This window comes from Rana temporaria, chromosome 8 (genome assembly GCF_905171775.1).
Source record: "Rana temporaria chromosome 8, aRanTem1.1, whole genome shotgun sequence".
Lineage (NCBI taxonomy): Eukaryota > Metazoa > Chordata > Amphibia > Anura > Ranidae > Rana > Rana temporaria.
The window spans coordinates 162917938-162933596 of record NC_053496.1 but is presented as its reverse complement, the minus strand read 5'-3'; the positions used below and the strand labels follow the sequence as shown (position 1 = coordinate 162933596).

Sequence of the window (15659 nt, the reverse complement as noted above, 5' to 3'; positions counted from 1 at the left end):
TGTTCTTTCTGATTCAAACGAATGAACTAATGCTTTAATGGTTAGCTCTCTTATATACAGTACAGGCATGTTACAGTTAATCAAAGGAACAAAGAAACTCTCCACCCACACATCACACAATGGGGTTTCAATCACATTCTTTTAGATAATGACATTCAGAGGAGTTAATTATCCCCCAGACGTTCGGACGCGATTCACCTGCATAATACACATTCCTATGTCAGACGTTTTGGCACCGGTCTGACATAATTAACATGACCTAATTACTACAGTAAAAGCTAGACATCTGACCTTTACAGACTTAATTAGCATCTCACAATGGAATGTCTAGGAGCAGACGCAATTAACACCTCAAAAGCATGTGTCCCCCCATTGAATGAAAACACTCCATTTGGAGTCAGACTTTAACAACTTGTAATATTCCAAGATATCTGCAAAACATGAATTATCAGTAATGAAATGAAATGTATAATTATCATTTCTCAGTCATCCTATGCCCAAAGGGGCACAGGAGTACCCCCCATCCTTCAAAAGTCTCTGGGTGTCACCGGTCATTCCGTTACAACAGTGATTCAGCAAAATATTGAAGCACTGTTGTGTTGATTTATTTGGGAAGGCATGCAAAACCCTGGTTTTAACTTTTTAAACCTTTTTCTTCTATTTTAGATTTCATGATGTCAGTTCCTACGAGAGAAGACACATCTCATATCTATGAGACTCTAATGACCAGGGCTTCATCTTATGAGACTCTAATGAGCAGGACTCCATCTTATGAGAATCAAACGAGAACGGCTCCATTTGCAGTCCCAGCGTCAAATGTGCCCGTAGCATCTTATTTTCAGAACGTCAGTCCCCAACACCCCATGTACTACGGCCCTCCTACAAACCAGAACTGGAGTGTCCCCACTGGGGCACCACAATGGCAGCTGTCCGCCATCATACCCCAAAATAAGGACCCATCTTTACCATTTTTCCAAACATTTCTGAAGGGTAAACCAAAGGCTCTGGGAGTAAGTATTAAAGGTGACCATACGGTGGACAGTTTATTTATACAAGGAGCCAAGACATTATGAGAAACACATCTAAAAGTGTATCTGTCCTTTTGTATTAGACAATATGATGTATAGGGAAGAGTAGAAATGGAGATACAGGTAGATCTTTGTAGGTACAGGACCCTGTATTGACACACAAGTATACCTGTATCTCAATAGACATGTGCAATTCGTTTAGTTCCAAATTCGTTTAACAAATTTAGACAAATTCATTAATTCGGAAATATCGGAAATTCCGAATTTTTCAGAATATTCTGAAATCCGAAAATTCTAAATCTTGGAAATTCGTAAATTTGAAAACTGAAAATTCGGATTTCCGAAATTTCAAATTTTCGGATTTTCAAATTTCCGAAATTTCAAATTTTCGGATTTTCCAATTTCCAATATCCAAATTTCGGAAATTTCAGAAATCCAAAAACAAGAATGAAAATTCAAAAACCCGGAAAAATCGGAAAGTTATTGTTTTGAATTTTTGGATTTTCGTTCTTATTATTACTAACTATTAAATTATAGGTATTAGAATTTCCTTTCAAATTTGGCTGTTAGTGAATGTAACTAATACAAATTTATCCAAAGTTATGAATTATCCGTAAAAACAAATGCCGCATCTCAACAAATATAACGTAACAAATTAATAATAAAAAACAACAATAATAATAATAATAACATTTTATTTTTATCTTAACCACTTACAGACCGGAAGATTTGACTGCCTAATGACCAGGCCATTTTTTGCGATACGGCGCTGCGTCACTTTAACTGACAACTGACGCTGTACCCAAACAAAATTTCTCACAAATGGAGCTTTCTTTTGGTGGTATTTGTCTCTCTTTTTTATTTATAGCACAAAAAAAACCCAGAGGCGAACAATTTTGAAAAAGAAAAACAATTTTTAACTTTTTGCTATAATAAATATCCCTTAAAACATTTTTTAACCACTTCCCACCCGGCCTTTAGCATATTGATGGCCGGGAAGTGGTTCTGTTATACTGACTGCTGACTGGGCGTCATATGACGTCCAACATGCCGATCGCGGGTGCGGCATGTCAGTCTGACACCCCGCATCTCCGATCATGATAAGAAGCCTCTGACAGAGGCTTCTTACCACGTGATCAGCTGTGACCAATCACAGCTGATCATCGTGTGAACCAGGAAGTGCCGGTAAACAGAATTCCTCGGTTCATGCTGACAGGGAGAGCGACTCTCCCTGTCAGAGGGGGGGGGGGGGTGTCTGTGCTGACAATCAGCACATTGATTATTAGCACAGCCCCCCTCAGATGTGCCAATCAGTGCCGCATATTGGTGCCCATCAGTGCTGCATATCAGTGCCGCCTATCAGTGCCCATCAATTGTACATATCAGTGCCTCCTCATCAGTGCCCAGTGCCACTTTATCAGTGTCAACTCATCAGTGAAGAGGAAAACAAAATGTATATATATATATATATATATATATATATATATATATATATATATATATATATATATATATATATATATATATATATATATATATATATTAGGGCTGTGCAAATTAACTTTTAATTAATCGATTAATCTTTAATTTTTTTGATCGATCAAAATCTTTTTGATCGATTAAAATTCTTTTGATTGGTACTCACCTCTCCACCGGCTTCTGGGCCTTCAGGGAGTTCCGTCGAAGATCCAGTAACGTCACGGACACCGGCGGGGCTTGCCGTGTCCATCTGAAGGGCTCCTTTGCTGTGCCTTCATATCTGCATGCCGGCGGGACCTCACTATCTGCCAAACGCAAGGGCTGTTACACTTCCCTCTATCACTTCCCTCTATCAACCTGGGATTCTACAACCATCCACTGGGAGTTGTGATAGTTCCCTTCATGGGACATCTACATGCCGACGGACTGATGTTAACCTCTCCTCATCTGGATTCAGCAGTGGTATCGTTGTACACATTTTTTTACCAGTATCATACTTAGCTACATGTTTTTAGGACTGCTTTTGCTACCGTTTGGTATTACTCGCACCATTTTTACAGTTTATGTAGCTACATCGATTTTATCTCCAGTGCAATATTTATTTGGTTACCTACTTGAAGACTATAAAAGTTTTAATTCTATTTCCATCGAGTGCTGCCTTTGTGTGTTTTTTGTATCCTGCTATCCATTTTTCCAGTGGTTGGTAGCTGCACTGGGAATCAACCTGCAAGGAGATCAACTAAAAGTAATTGGATCTGTATGTGCATTGTAATTAATCGAAATTAGTCGATTAATCGATTAAAAAAAAAACGATTAATCAAACAGAAAAATTTTGATCAGTAACAGCCCTAATACATATATATATATATATATATATATAAATAAATAAATAAATAAATAATGTGCACTGTGTTAAAATAATCAATATGTGTGCTTTGTACTATAGTGGAATTTTTCACATTATTGCAGTGGATGCAAGGACTATCATCACTCTAGCCACAACTTTTTAATTTTATGTATGTTTTTTTAGTTACCATTTTTTTGTTCATTTAGGTAGCGCTTTATTGTTTGATTATTATTTTGCTTCATAGTTTATGTGGGTACACTGTTTGTGTTACACAGCCACCACAACAGACACTCACATTATTGCACTTTATTTGTTTGCTTTATTCTCTGTAGTAGAGCAGGAGTTTTTTTTTATAGTATTGGCTATCACATGGTACCTGGGCCAATCATAGCACCCTGTACCATGTGATTAGCTGCAGCCAATCACTAGTGATCACAGCCATCATGAATGTAACCCATTCATGACAGCTGAAAACTTTGCTGTTATAATGATGATCATTGTAACAGCAAACAAGTGAAAAAATCCATGATCACCCCCTCAGAGTAGTATAGTGTTACTATGGTGAACTCAGCCGTATGTGGGAGCATCTGTTGAGGAACATGGTGTAAAGATCTGGGGTGATTATGCTCAAATGGTTATGCAATTTCAGGAACACCAGTCAGTCCAGACTGTATTTTTAAGGCCATGACAGCCCAATTTTATTTAAAGGAAACAAAGTTGAAAGAAAATAACAGCAATCTTCCCTCGCAGGAGGTTCCACCATCACTGTATAACACAAAGTTCAGTCTCCTGGCTTACTCAGTCTTGCTTGATCAAACTCCCTTCTGGAGCTTATTTGGTCAGCTTTGTGCTGCTCGGTCGGGGTCCACGTCTGCCTCCTGTCTCTAGGGTGGAGCTTTCTCCAAGTGCGAGCTCTGAGCTCTCTTCCTGAGGGGAATATGAACCCAGCTTGCTAAAACCATGTTACACAGGGTCACCTTTCCACATATCCCCCCCACCGCTTCGCACCGAAGGAAGAAATATAACACCCTTCTTCCTAAAGGGGCACTCCTGCTCCTGGTGGCAGCTGTGCGGTGCATCCCAGGGCCCAGCTATGAGCGGGCGAGCGGTTCTTGGGCCTTAATACCCATATGGTGGAAGGGAACTGGCCTTTGTATACCAGGATGGAACTCGTCAGAAGCTCCTTCTCGGCTGGCAAGGTCTGGTTTCCCTATTCCATGGCAGCAGTTTTTGTGTGTTGTCTTGTCTTAGCCTTCCTTTTAGCTGTTTGTTTCTTTCCTTCCCATTGGTCTTCATGATGCATGGAGCGCTTCTGCATTCGAGGACGCTGCATCCCTTCTGGGTCTCCGGCCGCCACTAGCATCGAGGTCTCTGTGACTCTGAGGCTTGGTTATGCGCATTCGCGGAACGGCGAGGGGTCCTGTGACTGCACAGGCTTCGTTCGACCAGTCTCCAGGGCGCAGGTAAGCGACGGAGGCTGGAAATTACGTCATTCCGGCAGGGGGTTTAAAACGCTGGGAGCACCTGTCAGGTTGGGATACCTGTGGGCAGCCAGCGACAGCATACCGGAGGCCAGCACCACCTAGGACAAGGTAGTCCCTTTTGCTTTCTTTGTTCCTGTGACTGATCTTCATCCTCTTAAAGGGGAAGTATTAAAAAAAAAAGAAAGGAGTGCATGTATACTAAAAAGTGGACTGCTTCTCTGGTGCTTAGGTTCCTAGTCCGAGGGGTGTCCGAATCTTCCCGGTCTGTGTCTTTGATCGATTGTCTGAGATTCATGGACAAGTCTCTGCCTTTGTGTGGCCAGCCCTCTCGCACAAGGTATGTGCGGATGAGGGAAAGGGGGGTGGAATTCACATTTACATCAGAAGACACTAATTGCTGGTCTTGGTCCCCCCTCCCTTTTTCTTCTTATTTGCTTTCTTATAGCCCTGCCAGATTAGATCATCAATTATTGGCTCTAGTCGATAGGGACCTTGCCAGGCCGCAACAACATTCTTCATCTAGGTCCAAATGCGACTCTCCGTCTGAGACCCACCATCAGGGGAGATGTTTCCATTCCTCCTCCAGTCACCACTACCACCACCATGATAGCCGCTCTGAGGCCTCGTCAGCCAGAGAACCAGATAGGGTGGTGGATTGACTCTGCGTGTGGGATGTACCCAATTCCTTTAGGGACTTCCCCTTTAAGAGGATGAAGATCAGTCACAGGAACAAAGAAAGCAAAAGGGACCACCTTGTCCTAGGTGGCGCTGGCCTCCGGTATGCTGTCGCTGGCTGTCCGTCTGAGACCCACCATCAGGGGAGATGTTTCCATTCCTCCTCCAGTCACCACTACCACCACCATGATAGCCGCTCTGACCACAGAGCCTGCTGGGGAAGTGGGACCCAAGTCCCAGAAGGCAAATCCTTATGTGATCCTTGTTATGCCCGGGTGGTTGGGGAAAATGAGACGGAAACTCAGCATATGGAGTATCTTGTCAAACGTGTGGTGCAACAGTCCCTAAAGGAATTGGGTACATTCCACACGCAGAGTCAATCCACCACCCTATTTGGTTCTCTGGCTGATGAGGCCCAGGAGGATTCCGGCCAATCCCAGCCCTTTGATGTCTCCCATGATATATTGCACAGCGAGATGGAGGGAGATGAGTTTACTGTGGGCTTCGAATGTTCTTTAGTTTCCCCACTAATTAAAGCATTGGAGTACACCTCTCACATTTTTGTAAATATTTTATTATATCTTTTCATATGACTACACTAAAGAAATTACACTTTGTTATACAAGCTGTGCACTCACTACTTTACATTGTAGCAGTATAAATTTGCTGTCCCCTCAAAATAAATGAAACATACAGACATTAATGTCTAAACCGCTGGCAACAAAAGTGAGTACACTCCTAAGGGAAAATGTCCAAATTGGGTCCAATTAGCCATTTTTCCTCCCCGCTGTCATGTGACTTGTTAGTGTTACAAGGTCTCAGGTGTAAATGGGGAGCAGGTGTTTTAAATTTGGTGTTATTGGTCTCACTCTCTCATACTGGTCACTGGAAGTTCAACATGCTCTCTGAGGATCTGGAAAAAAATATTATTGCTCTACATAAAGATGGCCTAGGCTATAATAAGATTGCCAAGACCCTGAAACTGAGCTGCAGCACAGTGGCCAAGACCATACAGCTGTTTAATAAGACAGGTTACACTCAGAACAGACCTCGCCATGGTCAACCACAGAAGTTGAGGGCACATGCCCAGCGTCATATCCAGAGGTTGTCTTTTGGAAATATGAGTATGAGTGCTGCCAGCATTGCTGCAGAGGTTGAAGTGGTTGGGGGTCAGCCTGTCAGTGCTCAGACCATACGCCTCACACTGCATCAAATTGGTCTGCATTGCTGTCATCCCAGAAGGAAGACTCTTCTAAAGATGATGCACAAGAAAGCCCACAAACAGTTTGCTGAAGACAAGCAGACTAAGGACATGGATTACTGAAACCATGTCCTGTGGTCAGATGAGACCAAGGTGAATGTATTTGGTTCAGATGGTGTCAAGCATGTGTGGCAGTACAAAGACAAGTGTGTCTCTTGTCTATATTCAAGCATGGTGGTAGGAGAGTACAGGGACTGGGGAGCTACAGTTCCTTGAGGGAACCATGAATGCCAACATGTACTGTGACGTATTGAAGCAGAGCATGATCTCCTACCTTCAGAGACTGGGCCGCAGGGCAGTATTCCAACATAACGACCCCAAACACACCTCCAAGACCACCACTGCTTTGCTAAAGAAGCTGAGGGTAAAGGTGGTGGACTGGCCAAGCATGTCTCCAGACCTAAACCCTATTGAGCATCTGTGGGGCATCCTCAAATGGAAGGTTGAGGAGCGCAAGGTCTCTAACATCCACCAGCTCTGTGATGTCATTATGGAGGAGTGGAAGAGGACTCCAGTGGCAACCTGTGAAGCTCTGGTGAACTCCATGCCCTAGAGGGTTAAAACAGTGCTGGAAAATAAAAGGTGGCGACACAAAATATTGACACTTTGGGCTCAATTTAGACATTTTCACTTAGGGGTGTACTCACTTTTGTTACCAGCGGTTTAGACATTAATGGCTGCGTGTTGAGTTATTTTGAGGGGACAGCAAATTTACACTGTTATACAAGATGTACACTCACTACTTTACTGTACACTGAAGAAATTACACTTTGCTACAGTGTTGTCACATGAATAGATATACCGTATTTGCCGGTGTATAAGGCGACCGGGCGTATAAGACGACCCCCTAATTTTACAGTTTTCTAAGATTTTTTGCCTGTACTCTTCATATAAGACGGCCCCCCTTCCAAGGCTTCCGATGCTTCATATTTCTTCCTTCTGGAGACATATATTCTTCTTCATTCTTGCTGGAGCTGGAGCCAATCACGGCGAGCAAAGTATTCTACTAATGAATACAAAGCCTGCTTTGATTGGCAGAGGCTGTAACATCATCAGCCCACGCCTCTCTGACTCTCAAAGCCAATCGGAGCAGGCTACTGTATGTAGCCTGCTCGGATTGGCAGAAGTTGTTTCTCCAATCCGAGCAGGCTCTGTAGTCATTTGAATACGTCTCTCACCGGGATTGGCTAAGTGGTATATACTGTATGTAGCCGAAGCTACATAGAGTATTACTGCACATTAGACATGTGCACAGAAAACATTTTTGTATTATTTTGTTCCGTTTCGTATGGTTCCGTAGGTTCGTTTCCGTTCATTTTTCGTAAGACGCCCGTTTTCCTGTTCGTTCCCGTTCGTTTTTCGTACAACGCGATTTTTTCGTATTCCGATCATTTCGTATTTTGGTTACCGTTTTATTTTCGTACATGCGGGATGGTTCGTTATTCTGTTTAATTCATGTTCGTTACTTGTTAGACAATAATTTTCGTGAATTTTGGTCATTTTGTACTTTCGTAAATATATTTCGCGGGATTCGCGGCACTTTCAACACGCGGCTCATCCATATTAACTATTGTTAAGCCCCATACACTTGGTCAGACTTTTTTAACAACAAACATAAAAACGATCGTTTTTCCGAACGTTCGTTCGTTTTTAAACTCCATCAGAAAACCATTTTTGGGTTCCAGGTTCAAAAGTCTGGCCAACTGATCTCTCCCTTCAGACGAAAATCCACAGAAAAGTTTATTTGGCTTTACTGTACTACTGTACTCAGCACAAAAGAGAAGCTGCTTCACTAACTAACTACACTCACTGCCCATTCAAAAAAACGAAAATGACATCTATAACTAAAGATTTGCATTCTGTATTTTTTTTAATCCTTTTTCTGTTCGTATGTTCATATAACATCTATAACAAAAGATTTGAATTCTGTATTTTGTTTGAATCCTTTTTCTGTTCGTATGTTCATATGACATCTATAGCAAAAGATTTGCATTCTGTATTTTGAAACCAAATTACGAACAGAAAAAAGGAATTCAAAATACAGAATGCAAATCTTTTGTTATAGATGTCATATGAACATATGAACAGAAAAAGGATTCAAACAAAATACAGAATGCAAATCTTTTGTTATAGATGTCATTTTCGTTCTTTTGCCGTTTTCGTTTTGTCGTATTTTCGTCGGATCGTTCGTTTGTATTTGCGGTTGTTCGTTATGCGGCTCATTCGTAATCCCGTCGTTTTCGTATTTTGGTGCTTTAATTTTTTCGTATGTACACATTATTCTGCGGGTACGAAAATTAACATTTTCGTACGAAAATGACATTCGTACGAACGGGAATGCACATATCTACTGCACATCCAGCAGACATCCAAGCTGCTGACCCGGCGTATTAGATGACCCCTGCTTTTTGGCCAGTTTTTTTAAGTGTAAAAGGTAGTCTTATACGCCAGCAAATACAGTAATAAAATATTTACAAAAATGTCAGGGGTGTACTCACTTTTGTGAGATACTGTATGAAGGTCAATGCATAAAGCAGCATTTCAAACAGTACAATTAGCTCTGATAAAAGACACTCAAAAACTGTCAAGATGACTTGAAAGAAATCTAAACGTTGAATTGACAGCACAATAATACACGGCAGATATAAGTCTGTACAGAGATCCTAACAAATGCCACGTCAGGCTCAAATTGCTGTTTGACTTTTGGTAAGACCCACAAAAAAATGAGAAAAGTTCTTTGAGGAACTTGAACTTACCTTGAAAGAATCCCCATCTGGGTTGAATCATCAACTAGGCAAATCTTTTCAGCTATCACTAGATATCAATTGTAATTATATAATCACACACATAGGTTGGACTTGATGGACTTGTGTCTTTTTTTAACCTCACCTACAATGTAACTATGTATGTAATAGCACTAAGCAGAGTATTGTGCAAAGCTGCATCAAACTAATTAAGCCTTGTTCTTTTTTACCTCAGATTCTGGTCATTGTGGCAGCCATCTTGGAGATTGGTCTGGGAATTGCATTGATCTTCAGTTCCTTATCTACCACGATTATAAGTGGCATTACGTTTTGGGGCCCGGTGTTTGTAAGTACCTTTACAATTTGCTGTTTGTGATGTGTAGTAACTGGGTGCAAAAAGGCATCGGCCTGCAGTTTCACCTGATAGCCAATGATTAACTTTTACCAATGTAGCTGGGAAGGTTTGAATCTTCCTTAATAAGTACAAAGACAAAAAGAATAACATGAAATAGCTCCAACCCTTTCCTATGCTATCCAAAAAGAAACTTGGCTGGAGTTCCACTTTCTAATTGATTGACATCCTTGCGACTGGCGCATACAGCGCCTCACGAGTTGCCAATAGAAGCCGAACGTCGGTGCGCAAGCGCCGTATAGAGCTGAAACGCAGTCCGGCTTCTTTCGGCAACTCGTGACGCGCTGTATGCGCCGGTCGGAAGGATGTCAATCAATTAGGAATGCCCAGTCCCGCAGATTACATACCCGGAAGCGGCGGTGAAAATACGGTATGTACGGCAATGAAATAAATAAAAACAGCCTAATGTCATTCTGACAACTCGGCTGAATGTAATGTTAATTTTTTTTTTTTTTGGGTGAACCCCCGCTTTAACCAAAAATACAGTGCAAATTAATATCAGGTAAATTTTGTGATAATACAAATAAATGGATTTACCGTATTTATCGGCGTATACCGCTCACTTTTTTTCCCCTTAAAATAAAGGGGAACATCGTGGGGCACGATATATACACCGATACCCGCTTCCCGTGCTGTGTTTGAACCTTGCCGCCGACATATACCGAGCGCAGTACACTCGGGTACACTTGGCCAGGCTCGGCCCCCATCGCGGTCACGCCCTGTGCCGCCTCCTATGCGAGAGGAGCCGAGCATGGCCGAGCATGCCCGAGTGTACTGCGCTCGGTATATGTCGGCGGCGGCGTTCAAACATAGCGCGGGAAGCCGGAATCGGAACAACAAGAGCCCGGGAAAAGCGGGGAGGACACCACCGAGGCCGCAGACGGACGACAAGGCCGCCGATGGACGCCGGGCAAGACACCGACGAGGGGCATTCAAACTGTAAGTATATTCTTTTTTCCTCAAATTTCCCTTCTAGGTTGGGGGTATGCACTATACGGCGGTGCGCGCTTTACCCCGATAAATACGGTACTTCTAAATATCAAAGATAAATGATGATACAACTAATATTCACACAAGCTCTTATTACAAAATACCTATCAGGAATCAAGTACTCACCGAGACCGAACTGCCGAGGGTGGTTCACCTTTACGACCAAGCGCGCCCGCCCACTGAGTTTTGGAACAGGTGGCGGAAGCACGAGGCGGTACCGGTGCCAGTGGAGAAGCGTTGACCGGTGACGGTTGTAGATGACAGGTGCTTCTGGGTGACTGCAGACGGAAACAGGAACAAACGATACTGAAGCCGGATAACCGGTACTGAAAGAGTCCAAGAAACAAACTGGAAAGTCCGGGGTGCAAGCCAAGGTTCGGGGAGCAGAGAAGACAGCAGATCCGGGTCACAAGCCAAGAGGTTCAAGGGCAGGAGAAACAACAACAGAGTCCAGGTCACAAGCCGAGGTCGGGGTCAGAAGAGTTCAATAGAGTGGTGAAGCAATCCGAGGTCAGGTTCCAGGTGAGAGGTGAGTCGAACGGAATTCCAACAGGAAATGGTTTCCAGAGACACAGGTTCAGGAAGTAGCTGACGATAAACCAGCAACCTGTCTACTGACAGGAGCTGGTTTAAATAGGGCGGTCACGCTGGTGATTGGCCCCGAGAGGTCACATGCGTATGCGCACACGCCTAAAGTGCCCAGTTAGCCGCCGGGAAGCCAATCTACTACGCTGGTGTGTTAAAGGAGGAAGTACAGCGCTTTGGCCCTGACAGTGCCCCCCCCCCAAGGGGCGGACTCCGGACGCCTAAACTGGCCATCAACTCCGGATGCTCCTGGTGAAAAACACGAATTAGCTGAGGGGCATGCACATTTCTTGAAGGTTCCCATGAGTTGTCTTCTGGAGGGTAGCCCCTCCATTTGATAAGGTATTGGAGTTGTCTCCCCTTTTTTCTACAGCTCAAAATGGCCTCGACCTCAAACTCCTCTTCTCCATCAATCTCCACTGGTGGTGCAGGAAGAGCTGCCCTTCCCTGAAAAGGGTCGGGGATGGTAGGTTTTAGGAGGGAGGCATGAAAAACCGGGTGGATTCTATAAGAGTTGGGTAATGAAAGTTCAAAAGCTACTTCGTTGATCTTGCGTTTGATTCTAAACGGGCCAATGAATCTCGGACCTAGCTTCCGGGCAGAAACTGGTAACTTCAAATTAGCCGCGGAGAGCCAGACCTCTTCCCCAATTTCAAAAGAGGGACAGTCCTTCCTTCCCTTATCATAGAATTTCTTATAATCCTCTTGGGCTTGCTGCATTACATCCCTGAGTTTTCGAAAGTTAGACTGTAAGGTGGTTATACGTTCCTGGGCAGCTGGGACAGGTATCTCCGGGAGAGGGTCTGGCAAGAAGGCCGGGTGAAAACCGCAATTAGCCCAAAAGGGTGTTTGGTTGGTGGTAGTGTGAACAGAATTATTGAAGGCAAACTCCGCGGTGGGCAATAGAGATGACCAATCATCTTGGGAGGCAGAACAAAAACATCTGAGGTATTGTTCAAGAGTTTGGTTCGTCCTTTCCGTTTGCCCGTTGCTTTGCGGGTGGTAGGCCGATGACAAACATGTTTTGACTTCCAGGGATCTGAAAAGCTCTCTCCAAAATTTAGAGGTAAATTGGACCCCTCTGTCTGAGACAATGGTTTTGGGGACCCCGTGAAGCCTAACGATTTCTTTGAAGAAAATTTTCGCCGTTTCGGCAGCAGAAGGGGTTCCAACCATGGGTAGAAAATGTGCCATTTTAGACAGGCAATCCACGACTACCAGGATTGTCGTGAAGCCCTCCGATGGAGGTAAATCTACGATGAAATCTAGAGCAATATCAGCCCACGGACGTTCTGGAACTGGCAGAGGCTTAAGTAACCCCCAGGTCTTGGTTTTAGGACCCTTGTTGCGTTGACAGATTGCACATGAAGAAATGTAAGTTTTACAGTCTTGTTTGCATTTTGGCCACCAAAAATAACGGGAAAGTAGTTCAGAGGTCTTCCTTGCCCCAAAATGACCGTCTAACTTACGGTCGTGGAAGGTGCTCAGAACTGATTGCCTGATGTCGGTGGGAACGTAGATCCTGTCTTGAAGCCAAAATAAGCCATCGCGCTCCTTTAGTGACGATGATACTGGGTCCGAGATTTGTCTGGATGCAATTTTGATGGAATTTAACAGATCAGTTTCAGAAACCAAGAGAAAATTCCGGGAAGGCAGGATGGTACTTGGTTCCGCTGTGCAAGGAGTCTCTGGGAACATCCTGGAAAGTGCGTCCGCCTTTCCATTTTTCGAACCAGGCCTATAAGTAATATGGAAATTAAATCGTAAAAAAAAAAGAGCCCATCGAGCTTGTCTAGGTCTCAAACGTTTTGCGGAGCGCAAGTACTCGAGATTTTTATGGTCCGTAAAAATTATAATCGGGTGAATTGCTCCTTCTAACAAGTACCTCCACTCCTCGAGGGCAAATTTGATAGCGAAGAGTTCTCTGTCCCCTACGTCATAATTCTTCTCTGGAGTTGTTAGTTTCCTGGAGGCAAAGGCCACGGGATGGAGTAGGGACTTTAACCCTTGCCTTTGTGAAAGAATGGCTCCTAGGGCTGTCTCAGAGGCATCCACTTCCAAAGTAAAGGGCAACTTTGGATCAGGGTGCCGTAAGACAGGTGCTGAAGAAAAAATCTTTTTTAGTTTCTCAAAAGCTTCCTGAGCCTCCTGCGACCATTGAAAATGGCTGCCTTGGTGGGTAAGTTTGGTGATAGGAATCACGATGGCAGAAAACCCGACAATAAATCGCCGGTAGAAATTGGCGAAGCCAATAAACCGCTGCACTGCCTTCTTATCCACTGGTGTCGGCCAGTCTAAGATGGCTTTGATCTTCTGGGGATCCATGGCGACCCCGCCGGTGGAGATGACAAAACCTAGAAACTGTATCGTCGTTCTTTCAAATTCGCATTTTTCGGCTTTCAAAAATAATTTGTGTTTCCTGAGGATAGTAAGAACTTTCTTGACGTGGTGTCTATGAAGCTCAAGAGAAGGGGAAAAAATGAGGATGTCGTCCAGGTATACAACTAAAAAATCGTCCAAATACTCACGAAAGATATCATTGACCAGATGTTGAAAGGTGGCCGGGGCATTGCAGAGCCCGAATGGCATGACGAGATATTCAAAATGACCGAACCGTGACCTGAAGGCGGTCTTCCATTCATCCCCGACTCGGATTCTAACAAGATTGTAGGCACCCCTCAGATCCAATTTGGAAAACACCTGGGCATCTCGAAATCTCTGAAAAAGCTCTGGTATGAGAGGCAACGGGTACCTATTTTTGATGGTGATCCGGTTAAGTTCTCTGTAGTCGATACAGGGTCGTAACGAGCCGTCTTTCTTTTGAACGAAAAAGATACCTGCCCCCGCTGGAGAAGAAGAAGGTCGGATAAAGTTCTTTTGTAAGTTTTCGTCGATGTATTCCTTAAGAGCCGCAAGCTCGGTTTCAGATAACGGGAAGATGCGGCCGAAAGGTATTTCAGAGCCAGGTAAGAGATCAATCGGGCAATCATAAGGCCGATGGGGAGGGAGAGAGTCAGCCTGCTGTTTATCAAAAACGTCTTTAAATTCATGGTAAACAGAGGGGACGTGAGGTGGAAGTTCAGGTGAGGTTACCACAGTTGAACAGGTGGCTACCGTGGGTGCGCAGCAGTTTTGGGCACAAAAGGAAGATGTAAAGTTGACCTCTTTCTTCAGCCAATCGATGCAAGGTTGATGTGTTTGCAACCAGGGGAGTCCTAAAATAATAGGAAAAAGCGGTGAAGGAATGAGATCTAGTCGTAGAAATTCCTGATGACCTGAATCGGTAATGGCTAGAAGAGGCACAGTTTCCTGTGAGACTGGTCCCGATTTAGGAAGAGAGCCATCGGCCAAATGTATTTGCAGGCGTTGATCCTTATTGCGAAGGGGTATGTGGAGTTTAAGGGCTAAATTGGAGTCCAGAAAATTACTGCATGCACCTGAATCAAGGATGGCCGGGAGGCGGATGGTCTTTTCCGTTAGCTTTAAAGAGACGAAGAGTACAAGATGAGTCTGAGAACTATTTGAGACATGAAGGTTGAAAACGGGTTGAATCGGGACCTTACTCGGTCTTATGGGGCAGGTGCGAAGAAAATGACCGGTGGCACCGCAATACAGACACAAGTTATTCTGGCGTCTACGCAGTCTTTCCTCACTGGTGAGAGGGGTTCGAACCAGTCCGAGTTGCATGGGTTCCGGGTCTGGAAGACTGCCGTGTTGAGGAGCCACAGGAGGGGATGCAGCTGGAACTACCCTGGGTGGAACCCAAGCAGGGCGTGAAGTCTGGAAGCGCTCAGTGCGTCGTTCTCGTAAACGTCGGTCCAGCTGGGTGGCGGACTGGATCAAGGCCTCTAACGAAACGGGAGCCTCGGTTCTTGCCAACTCATCCTTGAGAGTTTCTGAGAGTCCCTGGCGGAATTGGTATTTTAGTGCTGCGTCATTCCAGCCGGTGTCAGCTGACCATTTGCGGAATTCCGCGGTATAATCCTCTACCGGACGCCTCCCCTGGGTTAGATTATGGAGGACGGTCTCAGCAGAAGCCATACGCTGCGGGTCATCATATAACTGAGCCATATGATCAAAGAAAGAGTCCAGTGAATCTAGGATCGGACTTCGTTTTTCCATTAGGCTGTGCGCCCAAGCCTGGGGTTCTTCGG

The 15659-nt window shown here is 44.2% G+C and overlaps 1 protein-coding gene across 1 annotated transcript in view; it reads left to right on the top strand.

Moving 5' to 3' along the window:
* LOC120909305 (membrane-spanning 4-domains subfamily A member 4D-like) overlaps positions 1 to 15659 on the top strand; it is a 71021-nt gene that overhangs the window by 17481 nt on the left and 37881 nt on the right. Inside the window, exons 2-3 of the mRNA XM_040321053.1 lie at positions 667 to 1010; positions 9754 to 9864. Of these exons, the coding sequence (XP_040176987.1) occupies positions 672 to 1010; positions 9754 to 9864 (450 nt within the window). The 5' untranslated portion in view covers positions 667 to 671. The remainder of the gene's footprint in view (positions 1 to 666; positions 1011 to 9753; positions 9865 to 15659) is intronic.